The sequence below is a fragment of the Chiloscyllium plagiosum genome, unplaced genomic scaffold, assembly GCF_037043375.1.
Source record: "Chiloscyllium plagiosum isolate Xiang-an unplaced genomic scaffold, Cpla_swu_hap1 HiC_scaffold_13, whole genome shotgun sequence".
Lineage (NCBI taxonomy): Eukaryota > Metazoa > Chordata > Chondrichthyes > Orectolobiformes > Hemiscylliidae > Chiloscyllium > Chiloscyllium plagiosum.
Window position 1 is genome coordinate 3,797,343 of NW_028270151.1, and position 21,581 is coordinate 3,818,923.

Sequence of the window (21,581 nt, forward strand, 5' to 3'; positions counted from 1 at the left end):
TCTGCAGTTCATTCGCCATGAGAAAAATGAAAATTGGTCATTTTTCTAGAAGTACAATCAAGGGATATTTCAGGCCTTTGTATTTATTATATTCTTGATTGTAGTTTGAATTTATGAGCACTTTTAAAATATTTAGACATGTTTTGAACCAAATTTAACTGCATCTTTTTGGAATTGCTCCTGTTTCACCTGTAAGTACTTATGTTTGCTCTTAGGTCCAGAAGGGTTGCCATCTGTTATGCCAACAACACCTCTAAAGGGCGATTCCGGACTACCGGGTCCACAGGGGTCTGAAGGACAAAGTGGAACTCCTGGATCTCCTGGACCACCTGGATGCATCGGTACTTTCAAAACACTAAAGGAACCTAAAGTTTGAATCTTACTCAGGGGCAATTCTCACAAATACTGTAAACTCATTGTGATGAAAAACTGAACTTATTTTGGCAATTTCAGATGAAAACATAAAATTAATAAATTTTGTAGGGCTTTGTACTGTACCCAAAATGAGTCTGAATGTTATATTGGGTCCCATTACGTTTCAGTATCACTGACAGCCACTTGAAATAAACAAGAGTCCTTGCACACATTAATGAGGAACATAAAGATAATGCATTAGCACATTTTTCAGAAATTTGTTCACATGGAGAGGCGTAAAAGTCAAGATGCTATCCAACAGAGTCAGCATAGTTTTATGAAGGGAAAATTATATTGGACTAATTCACTAGAGTTCTTCGAAGATGTAACAAGCAAGGTGGATAATGGTGATGCTGTAGGTGTAATTTATCTGGGCTTCTGGAAGGCGTTTGATAAGATGCCACACCAAAGATTAATTCACAAGGTTGGATCACATGGGATTAGGGGTAATTTATTAGCCTAGATAGGTGACTGGCTGATGGATAGAAGACAGAGTGTCGGGATTTGTTTTTCTGGATGGCAAGATGTGACTAGTGGGGTGCCACGTGGTTCAGTCCTTGGACCCCAGCTATTTACAATCTACATTAATGACTTTCATATGGGGATAGAAGGCTCTATAGCCAAATTTGTAGACAACACAAAAATAGGCGAGACAGTATATTGTAATGAGGAAGTAAGAACGTTACAAATGAATATAGATCGGTTAGGAGTGGGCCAAAATGTGGCAGATGGGGTTTAACGTGGAGAAGTGCGTTTGGGTCAAAATACTGGTTTGTTTTCAGATATTCGTTACCATACCCAGTAACATCATCAGTGAGCCTCTGCTGAACCATTGGTGGTATGGCCCGCTTTTTATTTATGTGTTTAGGTTCCCTTGGATTTGGTGATGTCATTTCCTGTTGCGATGTCACTTCCAGTTCTTTTTCTCAGGTGGTGGTAAAACACTACATTGGACAAACAGGGCAGAAAACTAGCCATCAGGATATATGAATGTCAACTAGCCACAAAAAGACATGACCCACTCTCACTAGTATCCTTACATACAGATAAGGAAGGACACCACTTTGATTGGGACAACACATCCATCCTAGGACAAGCCAAACAAAGACACACATGAGAATTCCTAGAAGCATGGCATTTCAAACAGAAATCTATCAACAAATACATTGACTTGGATCTCATTTACCACCCCTGAGAAAAAGAACAGGAAATGACATAATCACAGGAAATAACATCACCAAACCCAAGGAAACTTAAACACATAAATAAAAAGCAGGCCATACCACCAGTGCTTCACCGGAGGCTAAGTGATGATGTTACTGAGTATGGTAACAAACGTCTGAAAACAAACTAGTTTAATGACCCAAATGCACTTCTCCACATTAAATCCCATCTGCCACTCCTAACGTAGCTATATTGTATGGTTACGAAATGTCTGAAAACAAACCTTCCGGCTCAGTGAACAAACTTACATCCAGAATAACGAAAGGAAATGGAATGTTGGCTTTTATAGCTAAAGGAATATAATATAAAGATAAGGAAGTATTGTTGCAACTATACAAGGTATTGGTGAGACTGAATCTGGAGTATTGTGCACAGTTTTGGTCCCTTATTTGAGGAAAGGTGTGGTGGCATTGGAGCCAGCTCAGAGGTTAACTAGATTGATCCCAAAGATGAGGGGTTTGTCGTGTGAAAAGAGATTGAACAGTTTAGGCCTGTACTTTCTGGAATTTAGAAGAATGTGGGGAAGTCGAATTGAGGTATTCAAGATAATAAAAATTGTGGATAAAATAGACGTGGAGTGGATGCTTCCTCTTGTAGGTAAAAACAAGGACTGCAGATGCTGGAAACCAGAGTCCAGATTAGAGTGGTGCTGGAAAAGCACAGCAAGTCAGGCAGCATCCGAGGAGCAGGAAAATCGATGTTTCAGGAAAAAGCCTTCATCAGAAGTACAGCTCTATTCCTGATGAAAGGCATTTGCCCGAAACATTGATTTTCCTGCTCCTCGGATTCTGCCTGACCTGCTGTGCTTTTCCAGCACCACTCTAATCTAGCTTCCTCTTAAAGGGCATTCCAGGACATGAGTCATAGTCTTACGATAAAGGGTAGTGAATTTAAAACCGAGTTGAGGAGAAACTACTTCTCCCAAAGTGTTGTGAATCTGTGGAATTCATTACCCCAAAGTGTGGTGGATGCTGAGACAGTGAGTAAAGTTAAGGAGGAGTTAGACAGATTTTTAATTGGTAATAAGTTGAAGAGATATGGAGAGAAGGCAGGAAAATGGGGATGAGGAGCATATCATCCATGATCTAATGGTGGAGCAGACTCAATAGGCTGAATGGCCTAATCTTATGAACTTACTTGCCAGTTATAATGCTAGCTAACTTCAATCTTAAATTACCTTAATTTGGAGCTACTAAGTACAGGATTAGCCACGAACCTATTGAATAGCGGAGCAGGCTCAAGGGACCAAAATGGCCTACTCCTATTTCTTATGGTCTTATGAAGCACTTCTGCTGCAACATAATTGTAACTCAAGCAACTACCAGCTCACAGTCATTCCTTCCTCCCATAACTATTTCAAATTGTGCTGGAAAATAGCAAGCTTTCATTAGATATCAAATTGTCGCCAAAGTTCACTAAAAAATTATTCTATGAAAGTCCAGACATACATTTGATCAAAATCTCCAGTCTCCATGCTCTGGTATGTGCAGATTCAGGCAAAAAAGGGGTCTAAATAAATATCTAAACTCATATTCATTTGATCATGCTTTCATCTCTTTCCTATTTATTATCTACTATTTGTGCCATCCCTCTTTATCTTTGAAGATTTAGCACTCTGGAGTAGGTTTACAAATTTTGAACAATGTAAAACTAGCATTTCAGTGGAAGTGAAACGCAGTTGCTTCCATATTGAGACAATTCATCAGCAACATCAGTCTTACATCTGGATGGAAAGTCAAATATCCATTGTTCCTAACCTTGCAGTAGCTCTGTTAATAGAGATACTTTAGCCACTACTGAGCAGCAAGTAATGGAACATTCACATTATAAATCTAATTAAAATTTTTTAAAAAACATTGTTTGGCTGGAAATTGGCAGCTATGCGTCATTTATCCATCTTACAAACCACTTGAATTTCCTTTCAGACCATTGCACGTAATCTCCCATTTCATCTTGAGCTGAGCTTCCAATTCAGTTTCTTCTCTGTCACAAAAGGAGCTTATTTTCCTGACTAAAACAGGACTCACCTCGACTTCCACCTCAACTAGAGTGCAAACAAAACAGTCATCAAAGCTTTCATTGATTCCTGATGACGGGCTTTTGCCCAAAACGTCGATTCCCCTGCTCCTTGGATGCTGCCTGACGTGCTGTGCTTTATCAGCACCATACCCTCGACTCTGACCTCCAGCATCTGCAGTCCTCACTTTCTCTAAAGCTTTTGTTATGTCTAGTCTCCAATATTCAACTTCTACCCTGGTTGGCTTTCCATTCTCTATCCTTTAAAAACATCAACCATTCAAATGTCTATTCTTCAAATCTTGACCCATACAAAGTTCCATTCAAGCATTCTCCCTTTGCTTGTCGGCCTATATTGGCTCAAATACCTTCATGGCTGTTCTTCCTTATCCTTCTAATCGTCTACCAGTCCTACAATCCCCCAAGAGTTGTGTATTCCTCGCCTGACCTCTTAAACATCCATTTTCTCTAGCTTTGCTGCTGCCATTTACGCCCACAGCTGTGTAGGCCCTAAGCTCTGGAATTCCTTTTCTGAACCTCTCCACTCTCCTGTACACTGTTAAGAGCCTCATTAAAACTGAAGTTTTTAGTCCGCATACAAACTTCTGCTTTCACTGTGTCAATGGTGCCTCACGATGAAATATTATGAGATGTTGAAATATTATGACATGTAAAGGCAAATTGCTACAGTAACATAATACTGTGTTATCTTTTATAAACAGGTAGCCAAGGTCCAACTGGTTCACTTGGTCGTAATGGGCCTCCTGGTGGTATGGGACGTCCAGGATCAAAGGGCTCACCAGGATTTCCTGGACTACAAGGTAAATGAGGCAAGTTTCAAATGACAATGAGTAATTCTTAATAATTATTATTATTAATTGGGAAGGGAGGACAGTGAGAGGGAGCTATTTTCATTTCAGATTTATTCTAGCTAAATCTTAATCAACCTGTTCAGAGATATTATGACACAATCACTACAGAAAAACACATCTTATTTTAATTTAGAGGGCAATAGTGGGCGGTTTGAGACCTTCAATGACAGAAAGGTATATTCAAAGTTTGTGAGAAGATTTGTAGCTCGGGTGCTCGTTGTTGTGGTTCTGTTCTCCGAGCTGGGAATTTGTGTTGCAGACGTTTCGTCCCCTGTCTAGGTGACATCCTCAGTGTCTGGGAGCCTCCTGTGAAGCGCTTCTGTGATCTTTTCTCCGGCATTTGTAGTGGTTTGAATCTGCCGCTTCCGGTTGTCAGTTCCAGCTGTCCGCTGCAGTGGTCGGTATATTGGGTCCAGGTCGATGTGCTTATTGATTGAATCTGTGGATGAGTGCCATGCCTCCAGGAATTCCCTGGCTGTTCTCGGTTGGGCTTGTCCTATAATAGTAATGTTGTCCCAGTCGAATTCATGTTGCTTGTCATTGCGTGTGTGGCTACTAAGGATAATTGGTCGTGTCGTTTCGTGGCTAGTTGGTGTTCATGGATGCGGATCGTTAGCTGTCTTCCTGTTTGTCCTATGTAGTGTTTTGTGCAGTCCTTGCATGGGATTTTGTACACTACATTGGTTTTGCTCATGCTGGGTTTCGGGTCCTTCGTTCTGGTGAGTTGTCGTCTGAGAGTGGCTGTTGGTTTGTGTGCTGTTATGAGTCCTAGTGGTCGCAGTAGTCTGGCTGTCAGTTCTGAAATGCTCCTGATGTATGGTAGTGTGGCTAGTCCTTTGGGTTGCGACATATCCTCATTCCGTTGCCTTTCCCTTAGGCATCTGTTGATGAAATTGCGCGGGTATCCGTTTTTGGCGAATACATTGTATAGGTGTTCTTCTTTCTCTTTTTGCAGTTCTGGTGTACTGCAGTGTGTTGTGGCCCTTTTGAATAATGTCTTAAGCAACCACCCCAACACACACAAAGAAGTTGCATCAACAGCCTAAGACATTATACATAAATACAGATAAGCAGATCGTCTTCTTTTGACACCAAGTTCACATTTTGAACCTCCCTCTACTGGCCACCAGGTTTTATGTAGAACTTTACAATACAGGCAATCCCCAGGTTCCATTCCTGAATCCATTCACGAGTTGATTTCTGCACAATTCAGAATACAATGCAGGACAATATAAAGCAGCAAATCATAAGTACAGATGTAGTGATTGTAACAAGGTCAGCCAGGTAGAGTTTCCTGATTGGAGGTGTTAATCTGGTCCAATCAGGGAGCCTTGGCTGACAGATATAAACAGGAGTGTCAGAGATTCTGTTCATTCAGAATGCTGAGGAAGTCGGACCAGTGTCAAGAATATGCACCTTGTAAACAAAGGGTGAGTGGATGATGGGATACCAGCCTCTGTGGAGTTATTTCATAGGAAATGTTCATATGTTGATATTTAAAAGTACACCCCTCTATGGGATCATGTTTATAAGTATGAGTGAATTGGATGATCATAAATCAGAGATTTATGATCCATCTACATCACGTGTTCTGCCACTTCTGCCCCCACAGCTGTCATCGTCGCAACCACTTCCCCCCTCACTTTATACCACTCACCTGCACACCGCCGACACCTCCCCATGAATCCCACTGTCACCAACCCCAGGGTGAGCATCACTTCCACAAATAATGTCATCCCCCGGTCCTCCCACTACCACATGAACTCTCGTCACATTCTCCGTCCCCACTCCCAGCTCCAGCCCTATACCAGGTCCAAGCCCCCAGCCCTGCCGAGTTTTCACCATCCCCCCAAACCTTCCCCTCACTGAAGCCGAATGATCAGTCCTCAGCAAAAGCCTTACCTTCATCCCCCTCCATCCATGCATCAATGAATTCAATGCACGTTGTGACATCGAACACTTCTCCTACTGCCTCCGAGCTTACTTTTTCAATCAAGACACCCGCCCATCTTCCGAGGAACCCTTCCAACGCACTCCATCCACCTGGACGCCCCATGCCAGTCTGTTACCCGCCCTTAATCTCTTTATTTCCAACTGCTGCCATGACATTGACTGCCTCAACCTATTTATCCCCTTCCCCACTCCAACCTCTCACCCTCACAATGCGCAGCCCTCCACTCCCTCTGCTCCAACACCAACCTCACCATCAAACCAGCAGACATGGATAGTTTGGCGCACTGACCTCTACACCACTGAAGCTAGGCGCCAACTCAAAGACACCTTCTCCTAGTGCCCCCTTGATTATGACCTCACCTCCCATCACCAAACCATCATCTCCCAGACCGAACACAACCTCATCAACTAAGGGGATCTCCCATCCACAGCTTCCAACCTCATAGTTCAGGAACCCCACACCGCCCAATTCTACCTCCTACCCAAGATCCACAAGCCTGCCTACCCCAGCCATCCCATCATCTCAGCCTGCTGCTGCCCCTCCGAATTCATCTCCACCTACCTCGATACTGATCTAGCCCCCTGATCCAGGAACTCCCCAAGTACGATCGGATACTACCCTTGCCCTGTACCTCCTCCAAGACTTCTGTTTCCCTGGTCCCCAACACCTCATCTTCAACATGGATATCCAGTCCCTTTACACCTCCATCTGCCATACCAGGGCCTCCAAAACCTCAGTTTCTTCCTCCCGACATCCACACTAATACCTTTCCACTGACATTCTTATTCGTTTGGCTGAACTGGTCCTCACCCTCAACAATGTCTCCTTCCAATCCTCCCACTTTCTCCAGACGAAAGGGGCAGCCATGGGCACCCATATGGGCTTCAGCTATGCCTCTTTGTCGGCTACATGGAAGAGTCTATCTTCCGGAGTTACACCGGCACTACTCCACACCTTTTCCTGCACTACATTAATGACTGCGTCGACGCCACCTAGTGTTCCCATGAAGAGGTTAAACACTTCATCAACTTCACCAACACATTCCATCTCAATCTAAATTCACCTCGACCATCTCTGACACCTCTCTCCCCTTCCTGGCCTCTCCATCTCCATCAACGGTGACCCACACAACACCGACATTTTCTACAAACCCACCAACTCCCACAGCTACTTGGATTACACCTCTTCCCTCCCTACCTCCTGCAAAAATGCTATCCCTTATTCCCAAGTCCTTTGCCTCCATTGTAACTGCTCCCAGGAGGACCAGTTCCACCACAGAACACACCAAATGACCTCCTTCTTTAAAGACCGCAATTTCCCCTCCCTACTTGGTTGATGATGCCCTCCAGCACATCTCATCCACTTCCCGCACCTCTGCCCTCGAACCCCACACTTCCAACTGCAACAAGGACAGAACCCCACCCCAATCCTCACCTTCCACCCCACCAACCTCCGCATACATCGCATCATCCTTCACCATATCCGCTACCTAAAAAAGGACCCCACCACCAGAGACATATTTCCCTTCTCACCCCTATCTGCTTTCAGTAAAGACCGTTCCCTCCACAACTACCTGGTCAGGTCCATGCCCCCTAACAACCCCCCCTCCCCTCCTGGCACCTTCCCCTGCCACCGCAGGAATTGCAAAACCTGCACCCACACCTCCTCCCTCACCTCTGTCCAAGGCCTCAAAGGAGTCTTCCACATCCATCAAAGTTTCATCTGGACTTCCACACGTCATTTATTGTATCATTGCTCCTGATGCAGTCTCCTCTGCATTGGGGAGACTGGACGCCTACTCACAGAACGTTTCAGAGAACATCTCCGGGACACCCGCACCAATCAGCCCCATCGCCCCGTGGCTGAACATTTCAACTCCCCCTCCCACTCTGCCGAGGACATGCAGGTCCTCGGCCTCCTTCATCGCCACTCCCTTACCATCAGACACCTGGAAGAAGAACGTCTCATCTTCCGCCTCGGGACCCTTCAACCGCATGGCATCAATGTGGACTTCACCAGTTTCCTCATTTCCCCTCCTTCCACCTTACCCCAGTTCCAACCATCCAGCTTAGCACCATCCTCATGACCTGTCCCATCTGTTAATCCGCTCCACCCTCCTCTCCAACCTATCACCTTCACGCCCACCTCCATCAACCTATTGCAGTCTCAGCCATCTTACCCCTCAACCCCACCCCTCTCCCATTTATCTCTCCACCCCTGAGACTCCCAGGCTCATTCCTGATGAAGGGCTTTTGCCTGAAATATAGATGTTCCTGCTCCTTGGATGCTGCCTGACCTGCTGTGCTTTTCCAGCACCACTCTAGTCTTGATCCCCATAAGTCAGAGATTCCCTGTATAATAGGATTCATGGTCTGCACATGCCTCCTGCTAAATTTGCCTGTTAACATATCTGAAGTCTTTTTCTCTCATGCTTTTTAAGCTTCCCTATCGATATGCCTACATTCATCACTCAGCCACTCACTATGATAATGAGTTCTACATCTTCACCAGTTTCTGAGTACAGAAGCTTCTACCAAATGCCTTATTGATTTCTTCAAGGCTATATTTTGTTTTAACCTGTGTACCGAGATTTGGACTCCTTTATAAGCATATATGTTGAAAGGGATAGGCGTAGCACATGGTCTGTCTAGTGTGTTATTAAAATTACAGAAGGGTCCAATACAGTGTCTAGATCTGCAATGATTCATGAAGCTGTCACTAAATTCTGCAGCCGCCTGGCCTGCAGCAGAAGACTCCAGGAAATATGACTGTGGAAGTGAAATGTCTCACTATCTCATTATAAATTGTAACCACTCCCTTTCCATTGGATGGACGGAGTTAATGTGGAGTTACCCCCTCTTTGTGGTACATAAGAACATAAAAACTGGGAGCAAGCAATTCAACCCCATAACCTGCGGCTTGCTGATCTTACCTCAGCCTCATCTATTTCCTGGCCTCATCCCCATAACCCTTTAACTTTTCACAAATTAAATTTATCAATCTTCTCCTTAAAGGTATTCAGTGTCCGGCATCCACTGCACTCAAGTACATTCACAATCCTTTGATAAAAGTTCCTTCTCCGTATTTCTCCTAATCTGTCACCCCTTAGCCTAAAACTATGACCTAGTGTTCGAAATGTTCTTCTATTATTCAGTGAAGGAATCTCCACTGTGACAATAAAGAGCACATTGTAACGTGCTTTTCAAAATTTAGCAAGACAGATTCATATCTAGAATTCCCCACACACTTGCTATATCCTTCATAAGTTGTAAATAGGCAAATACATTTGAGACCAGTTTTATACAGGTATTGAGAGAACAATATACCAGTGGAATGAGTAAGTAAAAGCATATTCCAAAAAATAAGGCTATAACCTCATTGTCCTGCTGCAAATTGAACAAGTGTTATTATTGTTTAAAATTAGGACCAAAAGGCTATCCAGGTCCCCAAGGACAGGAAGGAGACAGGGGTCACCCTGGACCAACAGGAACAGATATCCAAAGTTTTGTTTTTACACGTCATAGTCAAACTACAGAGATACCTTTGTGCCCAGGCAACACTAAACAGCTATACATTGGTTATTCTCTCCTCTACGTGCAAGGTAACAAACGTGCATATGGACAAGATTTAGGTATGTTAATTCAGTTCTGATCAAATTAATGTTACATTTTGAAATGTGTTTAACAAAAAACTGCTGCACATCAATTTTAACGTAATGAAGGGCCACACAGAAAATGCCAATATTGCATTCGAGCACAAGTAGTCAAATATTTGTGTTGTTGTGCATTTTCCTAAAATGTTTGAATTTGCACATTGCTTTCTCTGCCATATATTTAAGGGAGAGGTAAATTACACAATTTTGAGACTAAACCATCAACTTTATAATAGCATTTAACAGCAGCACTAGAAACAATGATTAACTACAATGGTTATTTGTGCATGTTGTATAAGTCCAATCCATCTGATTTACAAATAATGCAGTTTTGAGTTTCTTTGTTAAGTGTACATGCTGTGTTTTTGTGGCTTTCAGGAGCTGCTGGGAGTTGCTTGCCAAGATTCAGTGTCATGCCATTTTTGTTCTGTGATGTAAATGATGTCTGTAACTATGCATCAAGAAATGACTATTCTTATTGGCTATCAACTTCAAGACAAATGCCAATGGATATGGCTCCAATCAGTGGAAAAGCGCTGAAACCATTTATAAGCAGGTAGTGCCTTCATTAAACTGTCGGTGTAGACCTCTCTAAACGTTGATAGAGCCCAGGCTTAGTTATAAAGAACAACAGTTATAATTCATCCTTACAGATTAGGAGACCCCATATTCAATCCCTGCACTGAGTTAGCTGACCAGGTTGTTGATGTACATTGTGACACTGTTGGAGCTTCAACTGTACAACACAATCATACTCATGAAAACTTTAGATGACTGAACAGAAATCTCAACATAAACCGAAAGAACTGTGGACGCTGTAAATCAGAAACAAAAATAAATTGCTGGAAAAGCTCGGCAAGTCTGGCAGCATCTGTGGAAAGAAATCAGAAATTAATACTTAAGAGTCCAGTGACATTTCCTCAGAGTTGATGGTAGCTAGGAAAATGTAGATTTATATGCACAAGATAGCATAGGGGGAGAAGTTAAGAAGGAAAAGATAGGTGGTCACAGAACCCGAACAGAGGGGAGAACAGTTGGACAGATTTAGGAGTTGATAACAATCCAGCTAGCAACATGAATAGCTATTAATGGGAACTGTTAGTAGCTAACAATGAATTGTATGTAGTAGCAAACTGTGATAACAAGGACTAGCGGGTGAGGGTTGGGGTAAAGATAAGGAAGAACTCAAGCCCTAAAGATGCTCAACTCAATATTGAGTCCAGAATGCCACAGCATTCCCATGCGGAAAATTAGCTGCTGTTCTTCTACCTTGCATTGAGTTTCATTAGAGCACTGAACAAGTCTGAAACAGATTTTGGCCAGGGAACAAGGTGGTGTGTTTTGTCCACAAAAAAGACCCTGAGCTTCCAATTACCTGCCGCTTCAACACACCATCCTGATCGCTGGCCAACATCTCTGGCTGACAGATATAAACCGGGGTGTCAGAGGTTCTGTTCACTCTGAGAGCTGGCTTTAGGAAGTTGGACTAGTGTCACATATTGTTCACATGTAAACAAAGGGTGGCTTAGTGACAGGATACCATTTTAAACCCCTGCAAACACAAACAAAAACAAATTAGTTTAATTAGTGGTGGAAATAAAGTTCAATAGCACAAGTCCATTGAGTTTGACAAGATGCTCTTTTTGATCCCTAACAGCTTCTGTTCTTTGACCCTCTTACTCCAGGTTTTTTCCATTTCTTTGCAGGAGGCATAGAGCAATTTATACACTAATTACAAAGTCTCTTAGTTACTAGTTAAAGGCAACCACTTACAACAATCGCTGAGAAAGAATAATTGGCTGTCTTCAAGCTTCAGGTACTTGTACCTCACAAAGCTGGAGACATAGAACCTGCTCTTTAAGCAATATCATATCATTTACAACCACAAGCTGTTCAGTTGTTCAAAAATCAGAGAATTGTCATCAGACCGATAACCTTTGGGAGCCACGATTGATCATAATTTCATAAACCATGTTGCCAGTCGAATCTCACTGCACATATACACTCCAATGCTATTCCATCTTCCTTCACCTCCCCCACAGCCTGCAAACCTCAATGTAAACATGACTACCAATGAATTCAAGTAACATTTTTTTGCAAGGGCGGGAATTCTTTCCAGTCCTTGGTCTTGAAACAGTCCTTTCCTCGTTTCATTCCAAAATCAAAAATAAAGACAATAAAATGACATACTTTTTATATTATACAAAAACCTGAATTAGAACACACCTAGTACAGTGTACGCAGTTCTGGGCAACACACCTTAGAAAGTATATATTGGCCTCAGAAAGAATAGAATATAAGTTTTGTAGAATTATACTTGGACTTCAAGCATAGGTTAACAGGAATATTTATACCTTGAAATTTAGAAGAATGATTTGAATAACACTTTAAAAGGCTGAAATGGGAACAGGATAGATAAAGACATACAATTTCTGCTGGTTGGGTTGTCTCATACTAGGGCTGTAGCCCGAATATTAGAACCAGATTCTTTTAGGAGTGAAGTTAGGAAACACTTTTCTACATGAAGGGTAGAAGTAGTTTAGAACTATCTTCTGTAAATAACAATCACTGCTTAACCAACTGTAAATTGTTAATCTGAAATTGATAGATCTTTTATGATTCAAAATCATTAAGGGACATGGAGCCAAGGGTGGAGTTATGGTGTAGACCAGCCAAGATTTCTTAGTGGACTAAGTCAAGGTGATAAATGGTCCATTCCTGTTCTTATGTTCCCAGGGCTTCAGTCTTCTATTAGTGGGATTTGGATCCCAGGTTGAGGACAATAAATTTGTCAGCATTCTAATTCCAAACCATTAACCAGTGACCCCTATTGAAATCTGCATGCCTACATATGGAGTGAAGAAAAGATTACACTCAGTTCCATTTCCCAATGTCTTTCACATTGAATACCTCAAATTTAAACATTTACAAAGGAGATATTTAATTCTCAGTGGAAGATTGTTATTGCCTGACTTAATTCAAGGAAATGTTAACGGCTGAACTGCTAATCCAGAGACGAAAGTAATATTCTGGGAACCCGGGTTCCTATCCCACCATGGCAGATGATGGAATTTCAATTCTATACAAAGTCAGATGGAGTGGTGGCTCAGTGGTTAGTACTGCTGCCTTACAGCGCCAGGGACCTAGGTTCAATTCCCACCTCCAGCAACTGTCTGTGTAGAGTTTGCACATTCTCCCCGTGTCTGCGGGTACCCGATTTCCTCCCACAGTCCAAAGATGGGCAGGTTAGGTGAATTGGCCATGCTAAATTGCCCGTAGTGTTAGGTGCATTAATCAGGGGTGAATGTAGGGGGATGGGTCTGGGCGGGTTACTCTTTGGAGGGTTGGTGTGAACTTGTTGGGCTGAAGGGCCTGTTTGCACACTGTAGGGAATTTAATATAATTTAATGGGTGGCACGGTGGCACAGTGGTTAGCACTGCTGCCTCACAGCGCCAGAGACTGAGTTCAATTCCCGCCTCAGGCTACTCTCTGTGTGGAGCTTGCACATTCTCCCCGTGTCTGCGTGGGTTTCCTCCGGGTGCTCCAGTTTCCTCCCACAATCCAAAAATGTGCAGGTCAGGTGAATTGACCATGCTCAATTGCCCCTAGTGTTAGATGAAGGGGTAAATGTAGGGGAATGGGTCTGGGTGGGTTGCGCTTCGGCGGTCGGTGTGGACTTGTTGGGCCGAAGGGCCTGTTTCCATACTGTAAGTAATCTAATCTAATCTAAAAATCTGGAATTAAGAGTCTAATGATGACCATTGAGGAGAAAGTGAGGTCTGCAGATGCTGGAGATCAGAGCTGAAAATATGTTGCTGGAAAAGCGCAGCAGGTCAGGCAGCATCCAGAGAACAGGAGAATCGACGTTTCGGGCACAAGCCTGAAGAAGGGCTTGTGCCCGAAACGTTGATTCTCCTGTTCCCTGGATGCTGCCTGACCTAATGATGACCATTGTCAATTGTTGACAAAATCCACCCAGTTCACTAATGTCCTATCAGGAAGGAAACTGCCATCCTTACTTGTTCTGGTCTATACGTGTCTCCAAGCGATGGAGTTGACTCTTAACTGCCCTTTGGGCAATTAGGGATGGACAATAAATGCTGGTCTAGCCAGCTGTGCTGTCAGCCCATAAATGAATTTTAAAAATGTGAATTTTTAGCTTTTATGATATTCATACTATAATTAGCCCAGCCTACTGAGAAGTTTCACAGTAAAAAAATTGGATTGTACAATAATTTCAATTAGGATATAAACATAGGATGTGAGCATAAGAGGTACAGTTAGTACGTTTGCAGATGACACCAAAATTGGAGGTGTAGTGGACAGCGTAGAGGGTTACCTCAAGTTACAACAGGATCTGGACTTGATGGGCCAATGGGCTGAGAAGTGGCAGATGGAGTTTAATTCAGATAAATGCGAGGTGCTGCATTTTGGGAAAGCAAATCTTAGCAGGACTTATTCACTTAATGATAAGGTCCTAGGGTGTGTTGCTGAACAAAGAGATATTGGTTTATAGCTCCTTGAAAGTGGAGTCTCAGGTAGATAGGATAGTGAAGAAGGCGTTTGGTATGCTTTCGTTGGGAGGTCATGTTGCGGCTGTACAGGGCATTGGTCAGGCCACTGTTGGAGTATTGCGCGCAATTCTGGTCTCCTTCCTATCGGAAAGATGTTGTGAAACTTGAAAGGGTTCAGAATAGATTTACAAGGATGTTGCCAGGGTTGGAGGATCTGAGCTACAGGGAGAGGCTGAACAGGCTGGGGCTGTTTCCCTGGAGCATCGGAGGCTGAGGGGTGACCTTATAGAGGTTTACAAAATTATGAGGGGTATGGATAGGATAAATAGACAATGTCTTTTCCCTGGGGTCGGGGAGTTCAGAACTAGAGGGCATAGGTTTAGGGTGAGAGGGGAAAGATATAAAAGAGATCTAAGGGGTGACTTTTCCATGCAGAGGGTGGTACGTGTATGGAATGAGCTGCCAGAGGGTGTGGTGGAGGCTGGTACAATTGCAACATTTAAGACCATAAGACCATAAGAATAGATTTAAGAGGCATTTGGATGGGTGTATGAATAGGAAGGGTTTGGAGGGATATGGGCCGGGTGCTGGAAGGTGGGACTAGATTGGGTTGGGATACCTGGTCGGCATGGACGGGTTGGACCGAAGGGTCTGTTTCTATGCTGTACAACTCTATGACTCTATATGAAGAATTTACCGCTAAATAACAACTTCAGATTAAGGTAATTGAAGTGACACACATACATATATGTCCATGCTAACAGAACATGTGTCTTGTTTCCAGATGTACTGTTTGTGAAAGTCCTGCAATGGTCTTAGCTGTTCATAGTCAAACTATTCAGATCCCACCATGCCCAAGGGGCTGGAAGTCTTTGTGGATAGGCTATTCTTTTGTAATGGTACGTACACAAACAACAGCTTATATTTTTATACAGTGCCTTTAGTATAAGTAATCCTAAGACCTTCACAGGAAAATTACAACATAGACATTTTGACAGACTGAAAGGAATGTAATCGGGCACATCAGCAAGACTTTGGTTAAAAGGGTAGATTTTAAGGAATAATTTTCAGAAGAAATGTTAGGAAGACATCACAAAAAAAGTTTGAGGGACAGGATTAATCAATACTTGGAAAAGCAGGGATTGATCAGGGATAGTCAGCACAGATTAGCTAGAGAGAGATCATGATTGAGATTTTTTGAAAAGGTAATTAAATATATTGATGAGGGTAGTGCAGCAAATGGAGTTTACATGGACTTCAGTCAGGCCTTTGACAAGATTCGACATGAAAGGCAAGTCTAAAGGTAACAGTCCATGGGATCCAAAGTGGATACAAAAGTGGCTAGCAAACAGTAGGAAAAGGGTGACGCTGGAAGGAGGGATTTGTGATTGGAAGCCTGCGACCAGCAGTGTACTACAGGGATCAATGCTGGGACCCTTGCTGTTTGTTATGTACATTAACATTTTGAATGTGTAAGTTCATAGAATACAGAAAATTGGTGGTGTTGTTGATAGTAAGGAGGATGGTCTCCAGCTACAGTCTGATATTGATCAGCTGGTGAACTGGGTAGAGCAACGGCAGTCAAAATTTAACTCTGATAAAAGAAAGGTGATGCATTTTGGGAGGTCTAATGAGGGAAGGATATACACAATGACTGGGAGGTGCCCAGGGAGTACCGAGAAACAAAGGAATCTTAGTGTACAACTCCATTGATTCTTGAAGATGTCAGCATAGGTAGATTGGGTGGTGAAGAAAGCATATAGAGTGCCTGCCCTTCATTACCCAAGGGATAGAGTGTAGGAGCAAGGAAGTCTTGTTACAACTTTATAAAACATTGGCTAGGCCATAGACGGAGTACTGTTCGCCACACAATCGGAAGGATGTGATTACACTGGAGAGGGTGCAGAGGAGAGTCACGAGGATATCGCCTGGGATGGTAAGTCTAAGTTAATGAGGAGAGACTAGATAGGCTGAATTTGTTTTCCTTGGAGTAAAGGAGGCTGACAGGCAATCTGATTGAGATATGGTAGATTGTGAGGATCTTATCCCCACGGCAGACAAGTCTAAGACCACAGGACATCACTTTAAGGACATCAGTAAATGTTTCAAAGAGGATCTATGGAACAAAGATCCAGAAGGTGGCAGAAATATAGAACTTGCTGCCTGAGAGTGTAGTGGAGGCATGTACTCTCAAAACATTTAAGAAACATCTGGATGAACAATTAAAATGTCAGTAGGCTATAGACTAATTGCAGGTAAATGGCATTAGTGTAGTTTGGTATTTGCTGGTCAGTGCAGACACGGTGGGCCAAAGGGCCTGTTTCTAAGCTGTATGACTTCAGGGAAAGAATTCCAATGCATAAAGCTTTATCAACTCAACAACCTTCAACAACAAAACAATTAAAACTGGGGATACTCAAGAGATCAGAATTGGAGGAATGCAGTGATAAAGGAAATCAGAGAGTGTTCACCTATCACAAAAAGTCACAGAAAGCAATGGAGGATTATTGTGACCATGAGAATTCATGTTAGGAAAGGGGATACAGACAAAAGTTGAGTCAAACTTCAGTGTTTTTTTAAAAACTAACCTTCTTTTTTCCTCTCCAACACTAGCACAGAAGCTCAGGTGCAGAGGGATCAGGCCAAGCACTGGCTTCACCTGGCTCCTGTTTAGAAGAATTTCGTGTTGCCCCCTTTATTGAGTGTCATGGAAGGGGAACATGCAACTATTATGTAAATACCTACAGTTTTTGGCTGGCGACGTTAGATCCCTCACAGATGTTCAGGTATGAAAGCAGCACCACAGACAGGTTTAATATGGTTGTTACATGTGAATGTCTCCCACCTCATTCGATGTTTATTTTCATTTAATAAATAACTCAGCAAGTGTAAAGCAGGCTGCGAATTCTCCATTGGGCATTACTGACAAGGCCAGCATATATTTTCTCTATTCTTGATTGTCTTTGAGAAGGGAGATAGGAACTGCCTTCTTGTACTGCTACAGTCCATACATTGTAGGCTTTCTACAAAATCTGCAATTACACCAGCACCACTCCCCACCTTTTCCTCCGCTACATTGATGACTGCATCGATGCCACCTCATGCTCCCACGAGGAGGTTAAACAGTTCATCAACTTCACCAACACATTCCATCCCGACTTTAAATTCACCTGGACCACTTCTGACACCTCTCTCCCCTTCCTGGACCTCTCCATCTCTATCGGCAGTGACCGATTCAACACTGACATCTTCTACAAACCCACCGACTCCCTCAGCTACCTGGATTACACCTCCTCCTACAAAATGTTATCCATTATTCCCAATTCTTGTGCCTTTGCCGCATCTGCTTCCAGAGGACTAGTTCCATCAGCGAACATACCAGATGGCCTCCTTCTTTAAAGACTGCAATTTCCCCTCCCACGTGGTTGATGATGCCCTCCAGCAATTCTCATCCACGTCCCGCACTTCTACCCTCAAACACCACCCCTCCAACCGCAATAAGGACAGAACACCCGGTCCTCACCTTCCACTCCACCAACCTCCGTATACATCGCATCATCCTCGGCCATTTCCACCACATACAAACAGACCCCACCACCAGATATGTATTTCTCTCCCCACCCCATCTGCTTTCCGTGTAGACCATTCGCTCCGCGGCTACCTTGTCAGGTCCACGTCCCCCAACAACCCACCTTCCCTTCCTGGCACCTTCCCCTGCCATCTCAGGAATTGTAAAACCTGCTCCCATGCCTCCCCCCTCACTTCCATCCAAGGCCCCAAAGGAGCCTTCCACATCCATCAAAATTTCACCTGCACTTACTGTATCCATTGCTCCCGATGCAGTCTTCTCTACACTGGGGAGACAGGACGCCTACTTGCAAAGTGCTTCAGAGAACATCTCTGGGACACCCGCACCAACCAACCCCACCGCCCTGTGGCTGAACACTTCAAATCCCCCTCCCACTCCGCCCGAGGACATGCAGGTACTGGGCCTCCTCCATCACCACTCCCTTACTGACGAAGCCTGGAAGAAAGTCGCCTCTTCTTCTGCCTTGAGACCGTCCAACCCCATGGCATCAATGTGGATTTCACCAGTTTCCTCATTTCGCCTCCTCCCACCTTACCCCAGTTCCAACCTTCCAGCTCAGCACCATCCTTATGACCTGTCCCACCTGTCCATCTTCCTTCCCACCTATTTGCACCACCCTCCCCTCCAACCTATCACCTTTACCCCACCTCCATCAATCTATTGCACACTCAGTTACCTTCCCCCCCAGCCCCACTGTCGCACCCCCTTCCCATTTATCTCTCTACCCCCGAGGCTCCTAGCCTCATTCCTGATGAAGGGCTTTTGTCCGAAACGTCGACTTTCCTGCTCCTTGGATGCTGTCTGTCCTGCTGTGCTTTTACACACCACACTCTTGACTTTCTACAAAATGTTCCAAGGGAGGAAATGCCATGATTTTAATCAAATAACAGTGAAAGAATACAAATTCCTACCAAGTTCTGTTTCAACATGATGTGTGGATTAAAGGGGAACTTGCAACTGCTGGTGTTTCCACATTCCCACTACCATCAGCCTTCTAGATGATAAATACAGTTGAAATCATACAAATAATGTACAATGCAACCACTGCACACTAATGATGAAGACAATTAACCTTTAAAGTGATTTGTGGGGTGCCAATTAAGTGGGATCCTTTGTCCTAGATAATGATAACCTTTTTGAGTGTTGCTGGAGCTATATCCATCCAGGCAAGTGGAGAGTATTCCAACAGACCCCTAATTTATGCTTTATAAATGATGGGAAAGCTTGGGACAGGATTGAGTTACTCAATGAAACATATTCGGCCTTTGACCTGCTTTGTTTTGAGAGTATTTATGTAACTGGTCCAGGTAAGTAAAACAACTTAATATAGGCATACTCGCACTATGACAGCTACTGTAGCTGTCTTTAAAAACTCCAATGTTTTGGTAAAATTTGGAAACAGGTTCAAAACTAACAAAAGATTTGGACAAAATAAGAGTCTCACCCTTCATTTCCTGTGAGCACAGATGTAGAAATCTGAAGCTAAGGCATTCACCACCAAGTGGATGACTAACTTCGTTTTGATTAGAATGCAAGTTATGTCAAGATAAAATAAATTTCTAGTATTGCCTTACTTATAAAATAAGGCTGAAATGCACTCTGAAACTGAAACACAAGGCCTGTACAGTACAGTACTGCACAGAATCCCAGAAAACTAGAACACTTTGTTTCTGGCACTTGACACATGAAAAACTGTTACTCACAACAGCAAGCTGCAAAGTCTTTGCTGTTAAAATGTTGCAGTTTTAATTTTACACGAACACAAACTCAGGGGCACATGGCTTAAAGTGGTGCCATCAGCAAGGAGCGGCTTCACAGATTTAACATGCTGGTCTTTCCATGCATGATCAGAAACATCCAGAAAAAAAGTTCTTGATGACCAGGTCAAGGTAAAAATTAATTTCAGGATTAATAACTCATGTCAAATAGAGAGCAATCCCAAAGGTCTGCTACCCAGTTAGATGGAACACGTTGTAACAAAGAACATGAGTATAACTTTTCGAAACAGGAATTGTCAGTGAGGATCAATGAGTTGGTACTGCCTCAATTAAAGTCTTTGGCAGGAATTTTTGGGCAAGAGGAAAGACCACGGCCATTGTCACATTACTAGAAGATGAATGCAAGTATGAAGCCATTGTGGCAGGCCAGCAATTACATGTTTTAACACTTCACTACAGTCAGCAAAGCAGACCAAAATAAGAAAAGCAATAACAGACACAATTTGCGCAACTACCTAAATACCATCAGGCTTTTCTTGATATCTGTAAAGCATGTAGCATCAGGAGATTCTATCATAGAATCCCCTAGTGTGGAAGCAGGCCATTTGACCACTCCGGCAATGCTCTCTTCCATCAGGTAGAAGATACAGAAGCTTCAAAGCACACCCAACAGGTTCAATAGCTTCTTTCCTGCTGTTATTAGACTACTAAATGGAGCTAACTTCAAATAATGTTGATCTTGCTAATGTTGATCTTGCTTTGTGCACCTCTTGTGCAGCCGTAACCTGGTATGCCTCACTGTGAGCACCCTATGATCTATATGTCCTTATTTGCTATTATCTGTCGAAACTGTCCACAAAACAAATCTTTTCACTGTACTTAGATACATGTGACGACAATGAATCAAATCAAATCACATCCAAACCTAGAGGATGTAAGTTTAAGGTGAAAGGGATAAGATTTAAAAAGGGCCTGAGGGGTAGCTTTCATCAGAGGGTGGTTCGTGAATGGAACGAGCTGCCACAGGAAGTGGTGGTGAGTACAACTGCAACATTTAAAAAGAGATCTGGATTGGTATATGATTTGGAGACCCCTTTGAACTGGGGTGTACAAAGTTAAAAAGACACACAACCAGGTTCTACACCAACAGGTTTATTTGGAAGCACTGGCTTTCGGAGCGCTGCTCCTTCATCAGGTGGTTGTGAAGAATAAGATTGTAAGACACAGAATTTATAGCAGAAGTTTACAGTGTGATGTAACTGAAATTATATATTGAAAAAGACCTGGATTGTTTGTCAAGTCTCTCATCTTTTAGAATGACCATGTTGGTTTCAATTCTTTCATATGTAAATTGCAAAACCTTTTTTAAAAGTTACATCCTCAAGTGAACTTTAACAATTGGTGTTATTTCAGCCCAGTGTATTGAAGGTGTTAGCTCCCTGTGTGAGGCAGTCTGTGTCACAATGGTCAGACTGATTCTATTCTAAAAAATGGATTTACAGAATCTTACATGGATTCATGCAGTTTTTGAGCAAAGTAAAATGTAATTCTGCAAGTACAAATTCATCCTACAAACATATATGTGGTGTGTGTGTGTGTTAGGGGGTGAAGTTAATGAGTGTCTGTG

The 21,581-nt window shown here is 43.0% G+C and overlaps 1 protein-coding gene across 1 annotated transcript in view; it reads left to right on the top strand.

Annotated features, from left to right (window-relative positions):
* Positions 1-21,581, top strand: part of LOC122556243 (uncharacterized) — a 288,957-nt gene that overhangs the window by 253,997 nt on the left and 13,379 nt on the right. Inside the window, exons 46-51 of the mRNA XM_043702860.2 lie at positions 216-341; positions 4,377-4,475; positions 9,905-10,111; positions 10,511-10,688; positions 15,432-15,546; positions 17,261-17,433. Coding sequence (XP_043558795.2) covers positions 216-341; positions 4,377-4,475; positions 9,905-10,111; positions 10,511-10,688; positions 15,432-15,546; positions 17,261-17,433 — 898 coding nt within the window. The remainder of the gene's footprint in view (positions 1-215; positions 342-4,376; positions 4,476-9,904; positions 10,112-10,510; positions 10,689-15,431; positions 15,547-17,260; positions 17,434-21,581) is intronic.